Source organism: Penicillium hordei (genome assembly GCF_028827395.1).
Source record: "Penicillium hordei strain IBT 12815 chromosome Unknown utg000004l_segment0_segment0, whole genome shotgun sequence".
NCBI classification, from domain to species: domain Eukaryota; kingdom Fungi; phylum Ascomycota; class Eurotiomycetes; order Eurotiales; family Aspergillaceae; genus Penicillium; species Penicillium hordei.
Genome location: NW_026623145.1, coordinates 41,401 through 58,669, shown reverse-complemented (window position 1 = coordinate 58,669; position 17,269 = coordinate 41,401). Strand labels below are relative to the sequence as shown.

Below are 17,269 nucleotides of genomic sequence, written 5' to 3'. Positions count from 1 at the left end.
TTCCCTCCCTTCTGTTTCCGCCTGGCAGACTAGCCTCAACTTCCAACACCATCATGGGCCTCGAAAACATCTCTAACGACCATGATACCAACAAGGTGATGGGGACGGAGGGCGAGAAGGCCGCATATGCTCCCCCACCGCCGTTCGAGGGGGACATAGTCGGGGAAATGAGCGAGGCCGAGAGGAACATCTATGACCATGGCATCAAGAAGTTCAACCGTCTCGGCTGGAAGCGACTCACCATTGTCCTCATCGTCGAAGCCATTGCACTGGGCAGTTTGTCGATTCCCTCCACCTTTGCAACACTAGGCATGGTCCCCGGTGTGATTTGCTGTGTGGGCATCGGTCTTATCGCCATCTATACCAGTTATATTGTCGGAATGGTCAAATTGGCCTTCCCCGAGGTTGCAAACTATGCCGATGCCGGTCGGTTGCTGGGTCATCGGTTAGGGTGTGGTCGCTTTGGATACGAGCTAGTCAATGGCATGCTCGGCCTCCAACTAATCTTCCTCACGGCCTCTCACTGTCTGACGGGAACCATCGCATTCTTCGACATCACCAAAACCAGCATTTGCTCGATCATTTTTGCTGTGGTTTCCGCCATCATCCTGCTGTTACTTGCCATCCCGCCTAGTTTCACCGAGGTGGCCATTCTGGGCTATGTCGATTTTGCATCCATCATCATTGCTATCGGAATCACAATTATCGGTACGGGTGTGCAGGCGACTGACTCACCCGGCGGACTCTCCGGAGTCGCATGGTCTGCGTGGCCGAAGGATAACATCACCTTTACCGAGGCCTTCATCGCTGTGACGAACATCGTTTTCGCTTACAGTTTTGCCATGTGCCAGTTCTCCTTCATGGACGAAATGCACACTCCTCAGGACTTTATTAAGTCGATCTGGGCGCTAGGTATCACCGAGATCATCATCTACACGGTGACTGGTGCCACGATCTATGCCTTTGTTGGCCAGGACGTGTCCAGCCCTGCACTCACATCTGCTGGAACTACCCTCAGCCGCGTTGCATACGGCATTGCTCTCCCTGTGATCTTCATCAGTGGTTCGATCAATACCGTTGTATTTGGGCGTTTGGTTCATGGCCGTATCTTCGCCAACTCCCCCACCCGTTTCATCAACACCAAGATGGGATGGCTGACATGGCTGGCGGTGATCACCGCCGCCACAGTTGTAGCATTTATCATTGCCGAGGTGATTCCCTTTTTCAACGACTTGCTTTCAATCTCCTCTGCTCTTTTCATCTCCGGTTTCACCTTCTACTTCCCTGCCATGATGTGGTTCCTGCTACTTCGGAAAGGCAGTTGGAGCGAGCCCAAGAACATGATGCTGGCATTCCTCAACGCCGTGATTTTCCTAATCGGTATGGTGGTACTTGTCGGAGGAACCTATTCTAGCATTGATGACATTGTAAGTTTCTGTTCCATGATAGTCTGTCTTGTGACAGGACTTGTGTTGCTAACTCGCTCAACTAGGTCATCAAGTACGACAAAGGAGAAGTTCGTGGTGTCTTCACGTGCGCTGCTCCCGAGTAAGGTCAATTGCCTTTTTTTTGGGTTATTAGCATATCTCAACATGAGTAATGAGCGTGCTCAAGCTGGTGCTTGTACAGAAATTAGTCCCTGAATCCTGGTTTGGTTCGAGAAGGGAAATTCATTTCTAGGCGTTGCATCTTCATGGTTCATCATGGAATCCGGAGCAAGAAGCGAAATTTGTATATGTATTATAGTATCCATCCCATTCAATATTTATAAGTGATAACAAAGGTTCTTTCCAGGATTGACGAACACTACTCTGTATGATCTTGAAATGCACATAGGACAACATACTCTGCCCCTGGAGTAGATAGAAGCAAAGAATTTCGAAGGAAAAGCGGTGAGCTACTCCAGTTCTATTTATAGATACTTCCAAGGTTGTTAAGGGACCTTGACGACTCCCTCTCAGCCTTAATAATATGTCCGCCCGAAAACAAGTCAGAAAAACCGGTTGAAATAGTGTACACCTATTATTATATGGTATGTTTCTCCAGTGCATAAAGTAATTAGACCCTGATTGGCCTTGATTCGGATATCGTGGGTACTACTATAAGTCGGAGAAACATGAGCAAAATGTGGAGTAATAATATGAAGTGTTTTGGTTGGGGATTCCAAGCTGAGAATTAACCTGAGGTTGCTGTAAATACTCCGAACATACAAATGACTTAAAAAGTGCTTATTTCCTAGATATAGTTAGCGATTCGAATAAATGAATCTGCATCTAGGAATATTATACGGATACAGAGAACAGAGTACTCAGGGATAAGACATCCATACTATAATGAGAGAGATCGGCAATATTACCCCATAAAATAGTCACACTGATGTCAATTTCGGGAAATTGATGCTGTAGCCTGATGTAGTCCGATGCTTTGGCTTCGAGAATAGTCTCCATGACTGAGACATCAACCTCGGCGACGGCAGTGGCGCTCACCTGGGAACTATAAGAAGAGGAAATATTTCAGCATTCAAGTAATATCAACTACTAATCCTCTCAATTCTTTCAATTCAACCCAATCTTCTCATCTCCCTTCTCCGCCAATATGCAGATCAAGAACCTCGCCATCGCTGCTTCCGTCAGTGCTGTTGCCTCGGCCGCCGCCCCTTCCACCCAGTCTAAGACATTCGGTATTGTGGCTATTCACTCTGGCAGCGGTGTCCAATACTCTGCGTTCAACGCTGCTAAGAGCAGTATCTTCGCTGGTCTGCCTAGCCAGGGTGCCAGTTGCGCTCGTCCTGAGGAGCAGCAGGCTACCTTCTACATCAATGACGGTGCTCTGTACCTCTACGACCAGTCCGCCACTCCCCAGGAGATTTACGTTGATCGCTCCGGCATGGGTATGCTATCACTTCCATAATCCCACTAGGTTGGCAAATAACTGATTTTGATAATACAGGCCAGGGCAAGATTGGATACACCACTGGTGCTCAGCCCACTCCCAAGAACTCCGAGCGCAAGGGCTGGGCCCAGAAGGATGGCCACCTCCAGTTCGACGGACACGATCTGATTGCCTGCCCCAACAGCATTGACGGTGCCTGGAGCATCTGGGCTTCTGCTGGCGTTGCCAACCCTGCTGGCAACACCGACTGTGTGGGCGTTGCCGCTCGTGTCGTGGAGACCTCGAACCCCAATGGCTGCAGCTACACCCAGTAGATGTTCCAAGGTTACTATGGAGCATCATTTTGTGAATTTGTTAAATATCTATACTTCTTGTAAAATGTCGGCATATCCTTCTTGAGACGGATCGTCTGTCTTGATGTTTTGATGCCTAGTTTGTCGGGCGTCCATCTCGCTATTTAGCTAGCCTCTGTTTGTAGAGAATCAATCCTTCTTCTCTCCTCTTTGCTCTTATTGTCACTCCTTACATAGATTGAGGGATGTAGTATTTTGTGCCTATTGAGTTTATTGATCATTCGAGGCTCGAATGTCGAACTAGGAATATGGACCCCCTTGGCCCTAAACAGGAACTAAAGGTTTTGTTACGGTCTAGTAGTCAAAATGGCTGTGTTATTTTCCTCGTTGAACACTAACCATTGCTACTTCGATTATTAGACGCCTCTCCGCAATCAAGATCTATTAGGCATGTGGCAGCGACTGCGGCCTTCAACACCATGTTGACGTACACATCCAACATCACCGGCCACATTCCGGGCAAACTTGATGGAACATGGTGGCAGGGAGCTGCATTATTCCAGACGATACTCCAATATTGTATTTTACCAGCGACACTTCCAACAATCAGGCTGTGACTAAAACCCTAAGCTACAGGCAGCACTACCAAGGTTAATGGAGGGAATCATCCTCTGAGAAGTGGTTTAGATCTGCTATTGCCCTTATGTTATTCTCTCTGGTCTAGTCTGATCCTGTGAGTGAGATTTTCCTTCGAAGTATACGTAGGGGTTATTAAGTCTTTACCCACTCGCCATTTCCGCACCAAAACTGACCAACTTTGAACGCTGTTCTCTTGATAAATTTATACAGCAACATAGTTTTTAATTATTTTTATAATCAGTATCATTTCAAACCTAGGGTAAATTACATATAAATTATGTGAGAAAGTATTTTAGATAAATAGTGGTCAATTTTCAAAGCTTAACAATTGATTTCAATCGCGAGTTTAGTATGAGAGCTACTATATATAACGGAGGTTCACCTTGATATTTATATTTCAATCAGTTACCACTTAACAGCCACATATATTAGAATATCCAGAAAGTAATATTTTGTCAATCTGATACTGATATTTTATTAAAAAGTATTTAAAGAATTATTGCCATATAAATTCATAGAGAGAATCGGTTTCAAACTCAGTCAGTTTTGGTGCGGAAATAGCGAGTGGGTAAAGACTTTGACGGTTTGTATATAGATTGTTAATCTGGCTATGTACTCTCCATGTACTCGCTTAGGTCAAAATCCGTATAAATAAATAACTATATAGAGATTTGTTTCCCCGCAAGCACAAATTTTCTATCAAATTGACGAAATCCAAAAAAACAAAAAAGATGTAGCTAATGGAAAGATCGAATCTGACATGTCGGCTACAATATGCGTCCAATCGCGTTGGAATTTGAGTCGGCAATTTGGACTAAGTTCCACGTTAGAAAGCTAAGGGTTCTCTTAAATAAATATAGCATAACATGTAAAAGAGGATAAGTCGTGTGTCAGTTTACAAAAATATCCTGCTTATGCCGCATTCGATGCATCTAGTCCCGTTTAGACTGTTTCTGACCGGTTTTTGCTTTCCCCTATCTTTTATCCTCGTTTCTCCTCAAGTTTCCATTCCACTTTCACTTTATTTCTTCAGCTTTCTCTCTAGAACTCGAAAAATATCGAAAATAAAAAAAAAGGACAAAGAACACCTGGAATAACTGAAGAACTAATGTAGGTGTCACAAAACAAGGGTCTTGGCACGGACGTTGACTTTCAACAGGTATCTGGTCTTTTCTACGATTGATCTGTCCTTTGACTGTGATAGCGATCAGACAAACTCATCAATTTTACCCATCCTTGGTCTTATGTGATCGGATGAGGATTCCCATTGCTGTGCAGCTTGGGCTGCTGGTGTTGCTAACTGCGGTCTCGGGGGTCGCGGTGCTAGCCATCGCAACGGTAGAGAGTTGCAATCGCACGAATGAGAGCCGAGTCTGACTATTTTAGTGGTTTACCACCTACAACTTTGTAGTCGATGTCGAGTATGTGCTAGTTCTTAATATGCAGAGCCAAAATCTAACATTCGAGCAGATCGCAGGGCCTCGAACTCGTTGCGACCACCAAGGCTAGTCAGATTGCTTCGAATTTGGACCTTCTCGAAACAAGCTGCAAGTTCATCGCCACGCGAATCCTGATTCAATCAGCCTTGAAACGCTATTATGCGGGAAACACGTCTGACGAGAACTGGACAAATCCAATCGTCGACGTCCAATCTGCATTAGGTAGTCGTGGATACTTGGACCTTTACCAGGCCATCATATATTCGAAGGATGGCAAAGGAGCAGGTCAGACCTTGTTAAACCAGACCAGTGACAGTGTGCCGGACATCACCCTTCCATATACCTACTCGAATGGGACTTCTGTGCGATTAGGAAATGATGGGCTGGGCTACCCCCCTTCCCTGTATCCAAATCTGACCTATCTTAGCGGGCTAGACGACAACGACTCAACGGTTGTCTATCCATTCCCTGATTATACACTTGGTTTGGACTCGGCTCTGCTTCTTGGTCCATTGAAAGTCAACAACTCCTTCTCTCTTGTGTCATTGACTTTGCCGATTGTCAACAACACTTCAGATACAGAAATTTTGGGTTTCATAACGTCAGTAGCTTCTCCGAGGGCGAGGAAAAGGCTAGACTTGAAACTGATCACCCCCCCCAGTATTGTTGCTAGTGCCACGAATCTACAGCGTGTTGTTAGTTCGCGAGATGGGCTAGGAAATACCGGCCAGGTGCTCCTCATTGGACCTTCACGAAAAACAAACACTTTTGCTTCCAGTGAGCATCCCGCAACCGCCACGTTTGCCGCTAGTGCAGCCTCTCTTAGTGGAGCGCAGGTCCACTACATCTTCGAGCCTACTCTGCCTACCCAGGCTAGCCGGCACAGTGGGATGTCAACCGATATGCCGTTTATCCTTTCTACGTACCCAACAGCTCTACAACTGGTGTTGCAACCATACTCGAACGTGAACAGGGTCATTAGTCACTTGTCAACCCGAAACGAGCGAGGGGCGGATGTTGCCGTAGGTGCAGTCCGCCCTCAAAGCACTCTTGTCCAATGGATTCTCCTCGTAGAAGAGACTCACTCGGAAGCATTTGCGCGAGTTGTCCGATTACGCAAGATTATTCTTGCGTGCGTATTTGGCACAGCGGGTGCCATTATCCTCGTGGTCCCTCTTCTAACCCACTGGGCCGTTGCCCCTATCCGAAGACTCCGCGCAGCAGCCCAGAAATCCGTGGAGCCAGAGACTACACCACACAATACCGCCGCAGAGCCACAACACGTTGGATTTAAAGTCGACGATGAACAGGGGGATACAATTGAGCGAACTGTGGAACACATGAATGAGAAACCCCCCCTTAGCATGTGGGTGAAACGACTACAACGTCCCTTGGGGCGATTCAACAGTTCCACAAGCATCAATAATCCAAAATATTCCCGAGGCTTTCAGATACCGGCCCGGGTCAAAGAAAGAAGACATTGTGTAACGGACGAGCTTACGGAGTTGACTAAAACTTACAATGAGATGTCGGACGAGCTCACAATCCAGTACAATCGGCTAGAAGAGCGAGTGGCTGAGCGCACTAGAGAGCTCGAACATGCTAAACTAGCCGCAGAGACTGCTAACGAGAGCAAAACCTTGTTTATCGCCAACATATCCCACGAGCTCAAAACACCCCTCAATGGAATTCTTGGCATGTGTGCCGTGTGTATGGGCGAGGAGGACCTGGCCCGGATCAAAAAGTCGCTTCAGGTGGTCTATCAGTCAGGCGATCTTCTTTTGCACCTCTTGAACGATTTGCTCACATTCAGTAAGAATCAATTTGACCAGGCTATCCAGATCGAGGAGAAAGAATTCAAGTTATCTGATGTTCGATCGCAACTGGCCATCATCTTCCAAAATCAAGTCCATGAGAAACAGATTGACTTCAGCGTCAACTTTGTTTCTGGCGGAGTGACCGAGCCAAAAGGCACTCTATGCCGCGAAAGCGAATTGGAACAGACCAATTCAGGGTTTGGTTCAACGCAGCCTGGCAGACTCGCAGACATGGTCCTTTGGGGTGATCAACATCGAATCCTCCAGGTACTGATCAATTTGGTCAGCAACAGTCTCAAATTTACACCCGAGAATGGGAAAGTGGAAGTTCGCATCCGCCTCGTGGATGAACCTTTGGAACTTGGAACCCATCTGACCTCGAAAGAAACGTCTCGACGCAACTCACGAATACGGTCCCAGAGCGGCTCAAGTGCCAACTTATCGATCCATGACGTTGTGGATATGGCTGAGGATGAAACCAAAGAGCAAAGAGCGTCACAGTCTAATCTTCGCCAACTTAACTTTCAATTTGAAGTTCAAGATAACGGGCCAGGTATTCCTAGCCATCTCCACCGGCGTATCTTTGATCCTTTCGTTCAAGGTGACCTGGGATTGAACCGGAAATACGGGGGAACTGGTCTGGGTCTCAGCATTTGTGCTCAGTTATCCCAAATTATGGGAGGTGACATTCTGCTAGATAGTGAAGAAGGCAAAGGGTCTCTTTTTACTTTGAGAGTCTCCTTGGGATATGTCAAAGAATTGGCCCCGAGCACATATGCTTCAAGCATCCCAGGATCGCGGACCCCAAGTGTTCTGTCCTTGGAAGAATTTTCCAACGCCTCGCGCACACCCTCAAATCATGGGTCAGTGAGGAGCGAACCCCCTGCGCCTGGATTTGAAAAGTCGGAGATACAACCACGTTTGATTGGATTGAGTCAACCATTTTTCACACCGACTGTTCCATCGTCTCCTGCGTCAGTACCTAGCAATTTGCCATCCAATAAAAGTTCATACGACAAGGGCGATGGCTCAAAACGGATACGTGTGTTGATTGCTGAAGATAACACCGTCAATCAGGAAGTAGTTCGAAGGTGCGCACTAATGGAATTCTCCGTGAGATATTCTAAATGCTGACTTGCATGCTAGGATGCTTGCGCTGGAGGAGGTTTACGATGTAACAATTGTTAAAGACGGCCAGGAGGCATATGACACTGTCAAATCGAATATGGAGAAGGGAGATGTGTTTGATCTAATCTTTATGGACATCCAAGTAAGAAGCTTGTTTTCGCGCAGTCGTGAAAATACTAATTAATACAGATGCCGATCCTTGATGGTCTCGAGAGCACCCGACTTATACGGCAGATGGGTTATTCTGCACCCATTGTCGCATTGAGTGCATTTGCAGAAGAAAGCAACATCAAGGACTGCATTGATTGCGGGATGGACATGTTCATGAGGTCAGTTGGTGCTAACGAGGCACATCCATGGACGCTTGCAAGGTTCGATCTGCTGCTGACTAAAGTAGTAAACCTATTCGAAGGCCTGCGTTGAAGCAAGTCCTTAGCAAATTTTCCACCATCATTGAGGAAACGGAATTTGGACCCTGAGAATGATACATCGTTCCTCAAAGACAGGAAAGAAAGAGGGTATATTGCAGCCAGCTAGGTATTCATCTAAGAGACACTCATATTGATCGTCCTAGACCCAAAGCACCCTTCTACAATGTATCCATAATGAGACCACTTGAAGCTCCACCAGCACATTGGCACCCCCAATCGATCACTGGTGGTAGTGACGCGCAATGCCGGTGGTGCTCGAGCAAGTTGCACCAGACGAGGCATTGCGTGCACATCGGCCAGGTTCATCTGCAAGGCGCAATTCCTGTGTCTGTCACCGCGCTCGCACTCGACGCAAATCCCCCGTGACGGTCTGAGCTGTGACACGGTGGATCATTCGCGGCTCCAAGCTCGCGTACTAGCCATGCGCAATAACATCCCCCTGTGATCCTGTACGGACAGCCACTTTGTCGCACAATCATCACGCTTGCCGCCGTGCATGGCTACTGATCATAAGTGAGTACCTAGCCACACTCAGCCCTTGTCCGTCCTACTTGCGACCGTTGGGATACTTCGGACAAATCCACTGCAAATTTCTTGGGCGAGAGAAACATCCTTTTTCTGCGATGTCGAGCTCGATTATCAGACCCTGTCGTGTAACTCATGAAAGGAGAAGAAGTTGCGACATCCCTGTCAATGGTCTTTGACAGCCTGTCTTCTGGTTGGGCTCGTAGAGCTCGCCGAGGAGCCAGAGCGACTTGTTATCCGAGCTCAGCTCCGTCTTTTCTCTCGAAGCCAAGGCTCCATGATATTGCTTGGAATACGTGCCCAAGGCTCACGAGGCATCGTACCGTCGTTATTCAACGAGATATTCATCTTCAAAGTTGATCTATGATTTTTTGGTATACTTGGCTGACGCCTCAACGCTGGGCAGATCCCAGGTGGACAAAGACCCAGCTGAACCAAAGCCACTTGAGAAACGGACTGTGAAAGGCTCATCTTCAGAGAGAGGCCCTCTACCTCCAAGAATGGTTTGTTTGCGCGATTGTACTCGTGCATGTCTCCCTCAATGGAGCGATAATCGCTGTGTGTGACAAACGACTCCGTGCCGATCTCTATCGATCCAGTCGTGTTCGTGACAGGTACCCATGGATTAACAGTGACCCGCGCGATTCTGACCGGTAGGAAAGCTGAATGCATCAGCGATTTGGCCGGATACGACTTGGCCAGGAATATTGATTGGAACACAACGTCCAAAATGGCAGGATGGATGAGGTACACTTGATCGAGGTTGGACATATCCCAGACGACCTGGATAACGGCATGATTAGACCCGCGATCGATACTACTAATGTCTCTGAAAATGTCCTGATAATTGAGGCCGATCGACTTGAAGACGTCATAAGCATCGGCTACCGATATATTTAAGAGATTTGTTGTCGAGGCACGTCGAGGTGGCAAAGATTCCTCCTTGCCATCGCCAAGGTAAACCACAATGCGGCCACTGCAAGCCCGCACTGTTGCTGTGCCAGAGCTGGGCCAATAACAGAAATCGAATTCGGCCTCGATGATGTTACGGTCCTGCGAAGGTTGCACACGAGCGATGCACATAGTTTCGACCGAGTCGGGATGCTTAGGCACAGCGACTGGGGGGCGGACCTCTACATCTCGTGCCTCGAGCAGAGAGATCGGGCGCCCTGCTGTAAGCTGCCTACCGGCTTTAAGTGCGATCGAAATGTAGCCTGCACAAGGCATGAGCACTTCGCCAAGGATCTCGTGACCAGCGAGCCATGTATTTTCGTCGAGAGTCAAGATGTTTCTCCATCGCAGCCCGTGTGCATCATCGTCCAGCATACGGCGACCAAGGAGCCCGCAAGGGCTGTCCTGACCAAGTCGATATCTCTATGATAGACGAGATTCTCTCCAGAATGACTATGTATGATCCCAAGGATAACAAGGGAGGTCCGTTATCACTTCAGGCTGTCCGATTTCCGAGCTGCCAAGGCATGCACGACGAAAGCCGGCGAAATCTACTGATTTCGACCCCATTGTAGACCAATAGAGACCAAGAGCAGATGAGATTGCATCCAAATCATCTTGCCCACGTTTCAAAATACCAGTGTAGTGGGGAGCAGAACTGAAGACTCCCTTCAAGGTATCCTCGCTAGGACTCTTGAGCGCAGGATGAGGGCCAACCTCAACAACCATATCGAACGGTCCTCTATTGGTGATAGCCGATTCAAGAGCCCGAGAAAGCAGAACCGTTTGCTCCATGTTCTTGACCCAGTAGTCTCCCTTCAACGGGGACAGATCGCCTTCCAGGATATCGGTATCACCACGTACACTTGAGCTCCAGACACAATCCTGAATCGGAGCACTGACGGCAATGTCACAAGCAAGCAACGACTGAAGATAAGTGTCACCGCATTTCTTCATGTGATGCGAGTGATAGGCAGTGTCAACACGTAATGGGCGAGCAAACACGTCTCGAGCTTCGAGTTCCTTCTTCGCAGAAACTCTTCCTCGAAAATCAGGTCGATTGCAGGACTGCAAAGCTTCGTCGTAAGAGAGGCCGGTAGCAAGCATTCCTCCGGGCTGGCCGTCATCGCCTTTGGCCAAATGAGCATGGAGACCTCGATAGTAAGCAATCTGCATAGCGCCGGTGAGGCTCAACATGTCAGCAGCATAGACTGCAGCTATCTCTCCAGATGAATCGCCGACGACGGCGTGGAATTTCAAGCCGGCTGCTTTCAGCACATCCACCAAAGCAATCTGTACTGCAGTATATAGGGGCTGGCTTACAGTCGCCTCTGAAAGGCGGGAAGAAGCGTTGCCTGCTTCGAGTTCTTCACATAGAGACCAGGAGGGGCAATCCAGAAGCGCGTTGAGCACGACTTCACACTGCTTTATGGATTGACGGAAAAGTGCCACGCGAGAGAAGAGTTCCATGCCCATAGTTGGCCATTGGGCTCCTTGACCAGTGAACACGCCGAGGACGCCAGGTGACTCATTACCATCAATCAGTTGCGGCTGGAACCCAATTTGCTCTGGCTGGAGGCTTTGATTTGTCTGAACGAATGCAGCCAAGCTGTCTAACAGAGATTGATACCTGCGATTGCTGAAATAGGATCGGACTTTGTGCGTCGTACGTCTGGTCTGCAGCGTCCAGCAGATATCGGGCAGATTCGCCGAAGGATTGGAGATCATGTAAGATAGCAAATCGCGTACCTTATTCAGTAGAGTGGGGCCCGAATGGGCCGAGATCACGAGCGGACCAAGAGCCTGGTCTGCATGGTAACCGCTCTGCGACCTGAGGGTTATACTCCTCGATCAGAGCATGTGCATTGGTACCGCTGAAACCGAAGCTGTTGACACTTGCACGTTTCGGACTTCCAGAAATGGTATCAGGCCACGGCAATGTTGTGGTGAGTATCTGCAGGGGGCCGTCAAAGGGCCTGACCGAATCACTCAGTTGATTGAACAGCAGATTCGGCGGGAGCGTCTGATTCCTTATTGCGAGGACTGCCTTTAAGACTCCAGCCAAACCCGCACAGCCCTCGGTATGGCCGATGACAGTTTTGACTCGTCCGAGTTGACACCAGTTGCTCGTACGATTGCTTGGATCGGATCTCCATACTGTAGCGCTTGACTGAGCGGCTTGAGGATCATGGCAGCTATGCCCCCACCACGAGCATATCCATTGGCGGCCTGGTCCCACATTCGGGAGCGGGACTCGGCAGAAAGCATCGAAAGCTTCGATTTAGTGATGAACATCGCTGGATCGAGTATCAGGTTCACGCCGCCAACGATGGCGCTATCGCAGTCGCCCGAGCGCAAGGAGTGCATTGCCTGGTGGAGAGCGACCAACGAGCTGGAGCAAGCAGTATCGATTGTGACCGAGGGGCCGTGGAGGTCGAAGACGTACGAGACACGATTTGATAAGATGCTTCGCGCCGTTCCAGTTGCGTTATATTTCGACATGGCCTCCGTGTCTCGATTTTGTATGTCGGTATAATCAGCGTTCACGGCACCAACATGAACGGAAGTTTGTGAGCGATGAACATCCTCCAATGTCCAGCCTGCGGACTCCATAACATTCCGTTATGCATAGCAGATAGGACAAGGTAGTCGAAAGGGACAAACAATCCCCCTAAACCCTGGTTAGCTGTGTTACGATGAAACATAATGATAGGCGGCTCACAGTAAAGGAAAAAGCAGAACGTCAACAAGATCAAGAAGTTGAATTCCGTGAAAGGCCGAAGGTAGTTCGCAAGGTTGAACTCCTTGCGAGTGTGAGGCAAGTTGGAGGAGATGGTGAGCATGGCAATAGCCCAGAGCCCAAGGATCAAGAAAGCGCAGATTCGCATCGTCCATGTAAAGCCGACCTCCAAAAGGAGGTTGTTGACCATGAGGGGAAAGATTACACCACCCAGACTCGAGCCTGCAACGGTCAATCCTCCTGCCAAAGCGCGGCGCTTTCTGAAGTAAGTCATAGGCTGTGAAGCTTGTCAGAAAATGCGCGATAAATTCCAAGAGTGATCACACAAATCGAAGTCATTGCCGGAGTGAAAATGAGCGATGTGCCGGTTCCTGAGCAAATCGACTGTGCCAAGTAGAATTGGTAGTATTTGCTTGACAAGCTGGTCATCATGAGGCCAAACACATGGATCAATCCACCGATACAGATCGGCAATCGTGGTTCATAGTTGTCGAATAGATATCCGGACAACGGTGACATGAACAGCATGAAGAAAACTAGATTGAAATGAGCTTGTTGTTTCACGGCCCGTTGGGGAAGAAGGCTCTCACATTCGGATGAAGTGATCCAGGACACCTCCGAGCTGCTATAGGTCTTCAACTGGTGGGTCTCATATTCAGCTTGGAACAGAGCAATGCAATTGACCCATCCAAATGAGATGAAAAGACCCAAGGAGCCTCCGAGTAGCGATAGGTAGGCTTTTGTGCCTCCTTCAGGTGCTGCTGGTGGGCCAGGTGCTTGAGACTTGGGCTCCGCTGGACTCGATGGTCTTAAAGAGGTTGGACTGCCCTTCTCGAGCTCAGCGGTGCGGTCGTCGTGCATAGTTGCTGGGGTGTGCTTGATAGGGCGCGCAAAAGATAGTTGTGCTTGTGACGTCGATTGGAATAACGAGTCCGATTCTAAGGAATATGGCCAGTGCTATGTACCTCTGGCACGAGGCCAAATTCTGCATATGAAAGGAGGTCGGGCATACATGCTGTTGCTAGCAATTCCCGACGTCGAGTAAAAGATCGGACGTCCGATGCTGTTCGTTGGTGATGTACGCAAAGGCGCTGCTGCACACCCGAGGCCGAGTCCGCGGCCGAGCTATTCAAAAGGAAAGCCGACCCCGATCGGCCTCGGAGTTACGGACTCGGCTTGGATGTTTTTACCTATAAACATTCGTCGTCCACCTGCGAGGTTTTAAGGAATGATTCAACAACAAATCATGGACTATCCTACTCACCGATTCAATCGATTTCATGCCAGACAAGTCTTTGCTCGAGCCAACTTTCCGTTGCAAACATACAGACCCAGAAGAGGGATGGCGCTTCTCAAGATCAGTCTGTTCGGCACTGTTGGCTACTTCGTCGCGAAGAAGCTTCTTCAGTAAGTCGGTACTCCCAAGACACTATGGTCAAGTCGAGAATTATCAACTGACGTCCATTAGAGACTCGAATGAGCCACGTCAAAATCCTCAACAATGTGCATCCTGCGGACATGAGCGGCAGCAAGAATCCAGGCAGCAACTGACGAACGTTCCACGGACGCCATACCATTAGCATTTTGCAGTCATCAGCCATAATGCCAGTCAGCTTCAACAATCAGCTCTTTCCTAGGTCCAGTAGTCAACAGGCATACTTCGACGGCTCGGGCGGTGGTGACGGAAGCAATGGATACAGGACGTTGGGGTGGGCTTCGACTTGCTCAAGATTCTCTAAGGCAAATTGGGACTGTTAGGTATCGTTCAAAACCTACTATTCTAGCCCTTTCTTTTCATAGAAAATAAAGGAAGAAGGAAGTTCTCTAATGACTATTTTTTGGGAATTTTATCTTACCTCCTGACGAAGATATTCAACTTTGAAGATTGTCGTCCTTATGGTCCGAAATTCCCAAAAAGTATTAACTAGTGTATATACATGTGGTCGAAAACTCCCAGATTAGACTTTATATAGGGAATACAGGGTAAAATAGTGATTTCCATTTTCACTTTTTTATTCCTAATATTGATATCTCTGGATTCTTTGGCCTATTCTGAGTATAATGGTACTCTCTACTCTTTTGTGTCAGGATGAGGAATCGATGTACTGGCTATTACTGAAGATGTCCAACAGAATGTGATGGTTGATTGATTATTGATGGAAGTGGTTGACTCCCCCCCCCCCCCCGAGGGTTCGTCTTGGTATTACTCCCGAGTCTAACCCGAATACCACACTCGTACCGGGGAATTGGCTAAAAATGGTCTTAGTGATATTTGACTACTCCCTCCGTTCGACAGTTCCTGAAATGAGCTGACCCACTAGGGCGCTTCGCCAAGCTGGCTGTTTCGTGTGACCTTTGCGAGATCACCGATCTTTGCCCGATGTAGAAGAGTGCCTCGACAATACTTCCGGTCCTGTCACAAATCGAGAGACCTGCCGGGATAATGATCACTCATACGGCCCAGGTAAGACAATGCCAGTGTCGTTTTGACCTTCCATCCCATCAAAGACACAACCTGCTCCTCGACAAGCTCCAAACAAGGCCGTCTCTTGTCTACTGGATTCACCTTTCCAATGAGATGACTGTCATCTCCATCCAGCCTTATTGTCAATGTCTTCCAGGGATCTTCAAAGAGCAGTGGGGGAGGTGGAGGAGACATGTTTTTGTGAGCCTTGTATCGGAGGGCTGTGCAGTAGCTTGGAGCTCCACCAAAGAGACATGCCTCCTTACCCAAAACCGTGTGTACAAACTTAAGAGCACGTCAACCAAAAGTCGGCCAACCAAGTGCCGACCAGCAAGAGCCGGCCGTCCGGTAATCCACGGTTAGGACTTGACGATCGCTAATAACCCTCCTAACTTGGAATGGCTTCGATATGGATTGACCCAACCAGACCCATTCTCCGCCCCCGGAGCTTCGTGACGGTCACCACAGGAATTCGGAATACCTGGACCGGTGGGCTTTGGCCAATGGGCCACGGCGTTGTGGGGTATAATGCGGATGATATCCGAAAAACGGTCGAACGTGATGAGCTCTCAAAATAATGGAAGTGTGGTATTGGGAAGAATTGCTGCCCATCTTGGATTGGAAATGATACTGCTGCGGAATTACTGCGCATAATAGGTACATGGCGCCGTCTATCACCTGGTAGGCCTAATATTTACAGCTTCCAAATCGCAGCTGAAGGTAACAAAGGATGGCAGCTTATTGACAGGATCAGGTTGCGGGTTAATGGATGCGAGCCATGGATCCTGGGGCGACACTCAGGGGCACGGGCGGGCCGGACCATGATGGCCTTCCGGACGAGGTATCCCGATCTCCCGCTGTGGGTTTGTTTCTCAACTAAGTCTGGAGATACTAGCGCAGCTTCGTCCCAATCCGCTTCGCTTATTGAGTTTGCTATGGGTCCGCAGCTCCAGACGAGCACGATTTCCACGGTAGCTGTACGGACTAGACCGCGAAGGCCATCGAGGATCATTCATGCCGCAGCAGGCCTGGGCTATGGGAACACGGGCCGAGGGAGGTCATGGGGATTGGCCACGTTATGGCTAGATGAGTACTAACATGGAACCTATTGCGCTGCCTGGTTGGGCAGGTGGATTTGACGGACAAGGTAGTGGAGATTCTTCCGCTCATGGCTTGGACGGAGATGGTACTGTATTTTACCATCGGCAACCCCCGATATCTCATGTGCTTGTACCTTTATTGTCAACGCCCATATCCCAAAGTCTGCCGGCGGGGGAGTCCTGTTTTGCGCTGCTGATTGGCGCCTCCTTTGCCGCTTCATAGATCGACCAGCCTGACGTCCACCATCTTTTCCAGAACTTGGATTCTCCGACGACTGGCCACGGCTCTTTCTGCGTGCCGCTGCATGTTCTGATTCCAGAGGTCCTCACTTGAACCGGCTCTCCATATCTCTAGACAACTTGGTTAGAATGGATGGATGTGGAGTCTGCTAGAGTAGATGCAGTACTGACTGCATTTGGATGTCTAAACTGTAACGACTTAGCTCACGGGTTTCGCTCTGGTGCCTAGGCACGTACTTTTTGATGTTCGTAACAACCAACGCGATGGACACATTGGAACTGCTATGCTGCCAATCATCGACACGGGGAATAGTAAGCATACAGCGGGCGGGAGACCCCATGGCCCAGCCACTATCATCTTGGGGCTCGTGATATAGCTCGTCAGTCATTAGGTGGCCTTCCCCATTGCGCAGGAGTTCTTCGTATTCAAATGGACAATCATCATCACTTCTCTCTGAAGGGGCGACGACTGAGAGACGCGGCTGGGACTTGAACTTCGCGCGCCAGCCCGCAGCAAAAGCCGCAGGAGCGATGCTTGGCTGATAGTCGGGATCCGGTGCCATGAGAACCGTGCCGTATATCGGCGGATGATGAAAGCTATAATTCCTGA

The 17,269-nt window shown here is 48.8% G+C and overlaps 10 protein-coding genes across 10 annotated transcripts; 5 read left to right on the top strand and 5 right to left on the bottom strand.

Moving 5' to 3' along the window:
• Window positions 1-53: 53 nt before the first annotated feature.
• N7537_007308 (putative amino acid transporter) lies at window positions 54-1,552 on the top strand (the record flags this gene model as incomplete). The annotated part of the gene is made up of 2 exons (XM_056898365.1): window positions 54-1,427; window positions 1,493-1,552. 2 exons carry the CDS (start codon window positions 54-56, stop codon window positions 1,550-1,552), a joined length of 1,434 nt encoding a protein of 477 aa, XP_056750441.1.
• A 1,043-nt stretch (window positions 1,553-2,595) lies between these two features.
• On the top strand, window positions 2,596-3,206 carry aspf34 (cell wall protein PhiA; the record flags this gene model as incomplete). Its single annotated transcript, XM_056898364.1, has 2 exons — window positions 2,596-2,890; window positions 2,950-3,206. 2 exons carry the CDS (start codon window positions 2,596-2,598, stop codon window positions 3,204-3,206), a joined length of 552 nt encoding a protein of 183 aa, XP_056750440.1.
• Window positions 3,207-5,078: 1,872 nt separating this feature from the next.
• On the top strand, window positions 5,079-8,687 carry tcsB (putative sensor histidine kinase/response regulator TcsB/Sln1; the record flags this gene model as incomplete). The annotated part of the gene is made up of 7 exons (XM_056898363.1): window positions 5,079-5,162; window positions 5,211-5,245; window positions 5,295-5,864; window positions 5,925-8,171; window positions 8,227-8,350; window positions 8,398-8,537; window positions 8,606-8,687. The coding sequence occupies 7 exons, from the start codon at window positions 5,079-5,081 to the stop codon at window positions 8,685-8,687; spliced, it is 3,282 nt and encodes a 1,093-aa protein (XP_056750439.1).
• A 126-nt stretch (window positions 8,688-8,813) lies between these two features.
• On the top strand, window positions 8,814-9,005 carry N7537_007305 (uncharacterized protein; the record flags this gene model as incomplete). Its single annotated transcript, XM_056898362.1, has 1 exon — window positions 8,814-9,005. One exon carries the CDS (start codon window positions 8,814-8,816, stop codon window positions 9,003-9,005), a length of 192 nt encoding a protein of 63 aa, XP_056750438.1.
• Window positions 9,006-9,407: 402 nt separating this feature from the next.
• Window positions 9,408-11,843, bottom strand: N7537_007304 (PKS-NRPS protein; the record flags this gene model as incomplete). Its single annotated transcript, XM_056898361.1, has 3 exons — window positions 9,408-10,538; window positions 10,611-11,728; window positions 11,786-11,843. 3 exons carry the CDS (start codon window positions 11,841-11,843, stop codon window positions 9,408-9,410), a joined length of 2,307 nt encoding a protein of 768 aa, XP_056750437.1.
• A 321-nt stretch (window positions 11,844-12,164) lies between these two features.
• On the bottom strand, window positions 12,165-13,716 carry N7537_007303 (Major facilitator superfamily domain general substrate transporter; the record flags this gene model as incomplete). Its single annotated transcript, XM_056898360.1, has 3 exons — window positions 12,165-12,715; window positions 12,838-13,132; window positions 13,180-13,716. 3 exons carry the CDS (start codon window positions 13,714-13,716, stop codon window positions 12,165-12,167), a joined length of 1,383 nt encoding a protein of 460 aa, XP_056750436.1.
• A 329-nt stretch (window positions 13,717-14,045) lies between these two features.
• On the bottom strand, window positions 14,046-14,456 carry N7537_007302 (uncharacterized protein; the record flags this gene model as incomplete). The annotated part of the gene is made up of 3 exons (XM_056898359.1): window positions 14,046-14,066; window positions 14,120-14,284; window positions 14,430-14,456. The coding sequence occupies 3 exons, from the start codon at window positions 14,454-14,456 to the stop codon at window positions 14,046-14,048; spliced, it is 213 nt and encodes a 70-aa protein (XP_056750435.1).
• Window positions 14,457-15,271: 815 nt separating this feature from the next.
• Window positions 15,272-15,514, bottom strand: N7537_007301 (uncharacterized protein; the record flags this gene model as incomplete). The annotated part of the gene is made up of 1 exon (XM_056898358.1): window positions 15,272-15,514. The coding sequence occupies one exon, from the start codon at window positions 15,512-15,514 to the stop codon at window positions 15,272-15,274; it is 243 nt and encodes an 80-aa protein (XP_056750434.1).
• A 629-nt stretch (window positions 15,515-16,143) lies between these two features.
• On the top strand, window positions 16,144-16,416 carry N7537_007300 (uncharacterized protein; the record flags this gene model as incomplete). Its single annotated transcript, XM_056898357.1, has 1 exon — window positions 16,144-16,416. One exon carries the CDS (start codon window positions 16,144-16,146, stop codon window positions 16,414-16,416), a length of 273 nt encoding a protein of 90 aa, XP_056750433.1.
• A 220-nt stretch (window positions 16,417-16,636) lies between these two features.
• On the bottom strand, window positions 16,637-17,222 carry N7537_007299 (uncharacterized protein; the record flags this gene model as incomplete). Its single annotated transcript, XM_056898356.1, has 2 exons — window positions 16,637-16,770; window positions 16,868-17,222. 2 exons carry the CDS (start codon window positions 17,220-17,222, stop codon window positions 16,637-16,639), a joined length of 489 nt encoding a protein of 162 aa, XP_056750432.1.
• Between the last annotated feature and the right edge of the window lie 47 nt (window positions 17,223-17,269).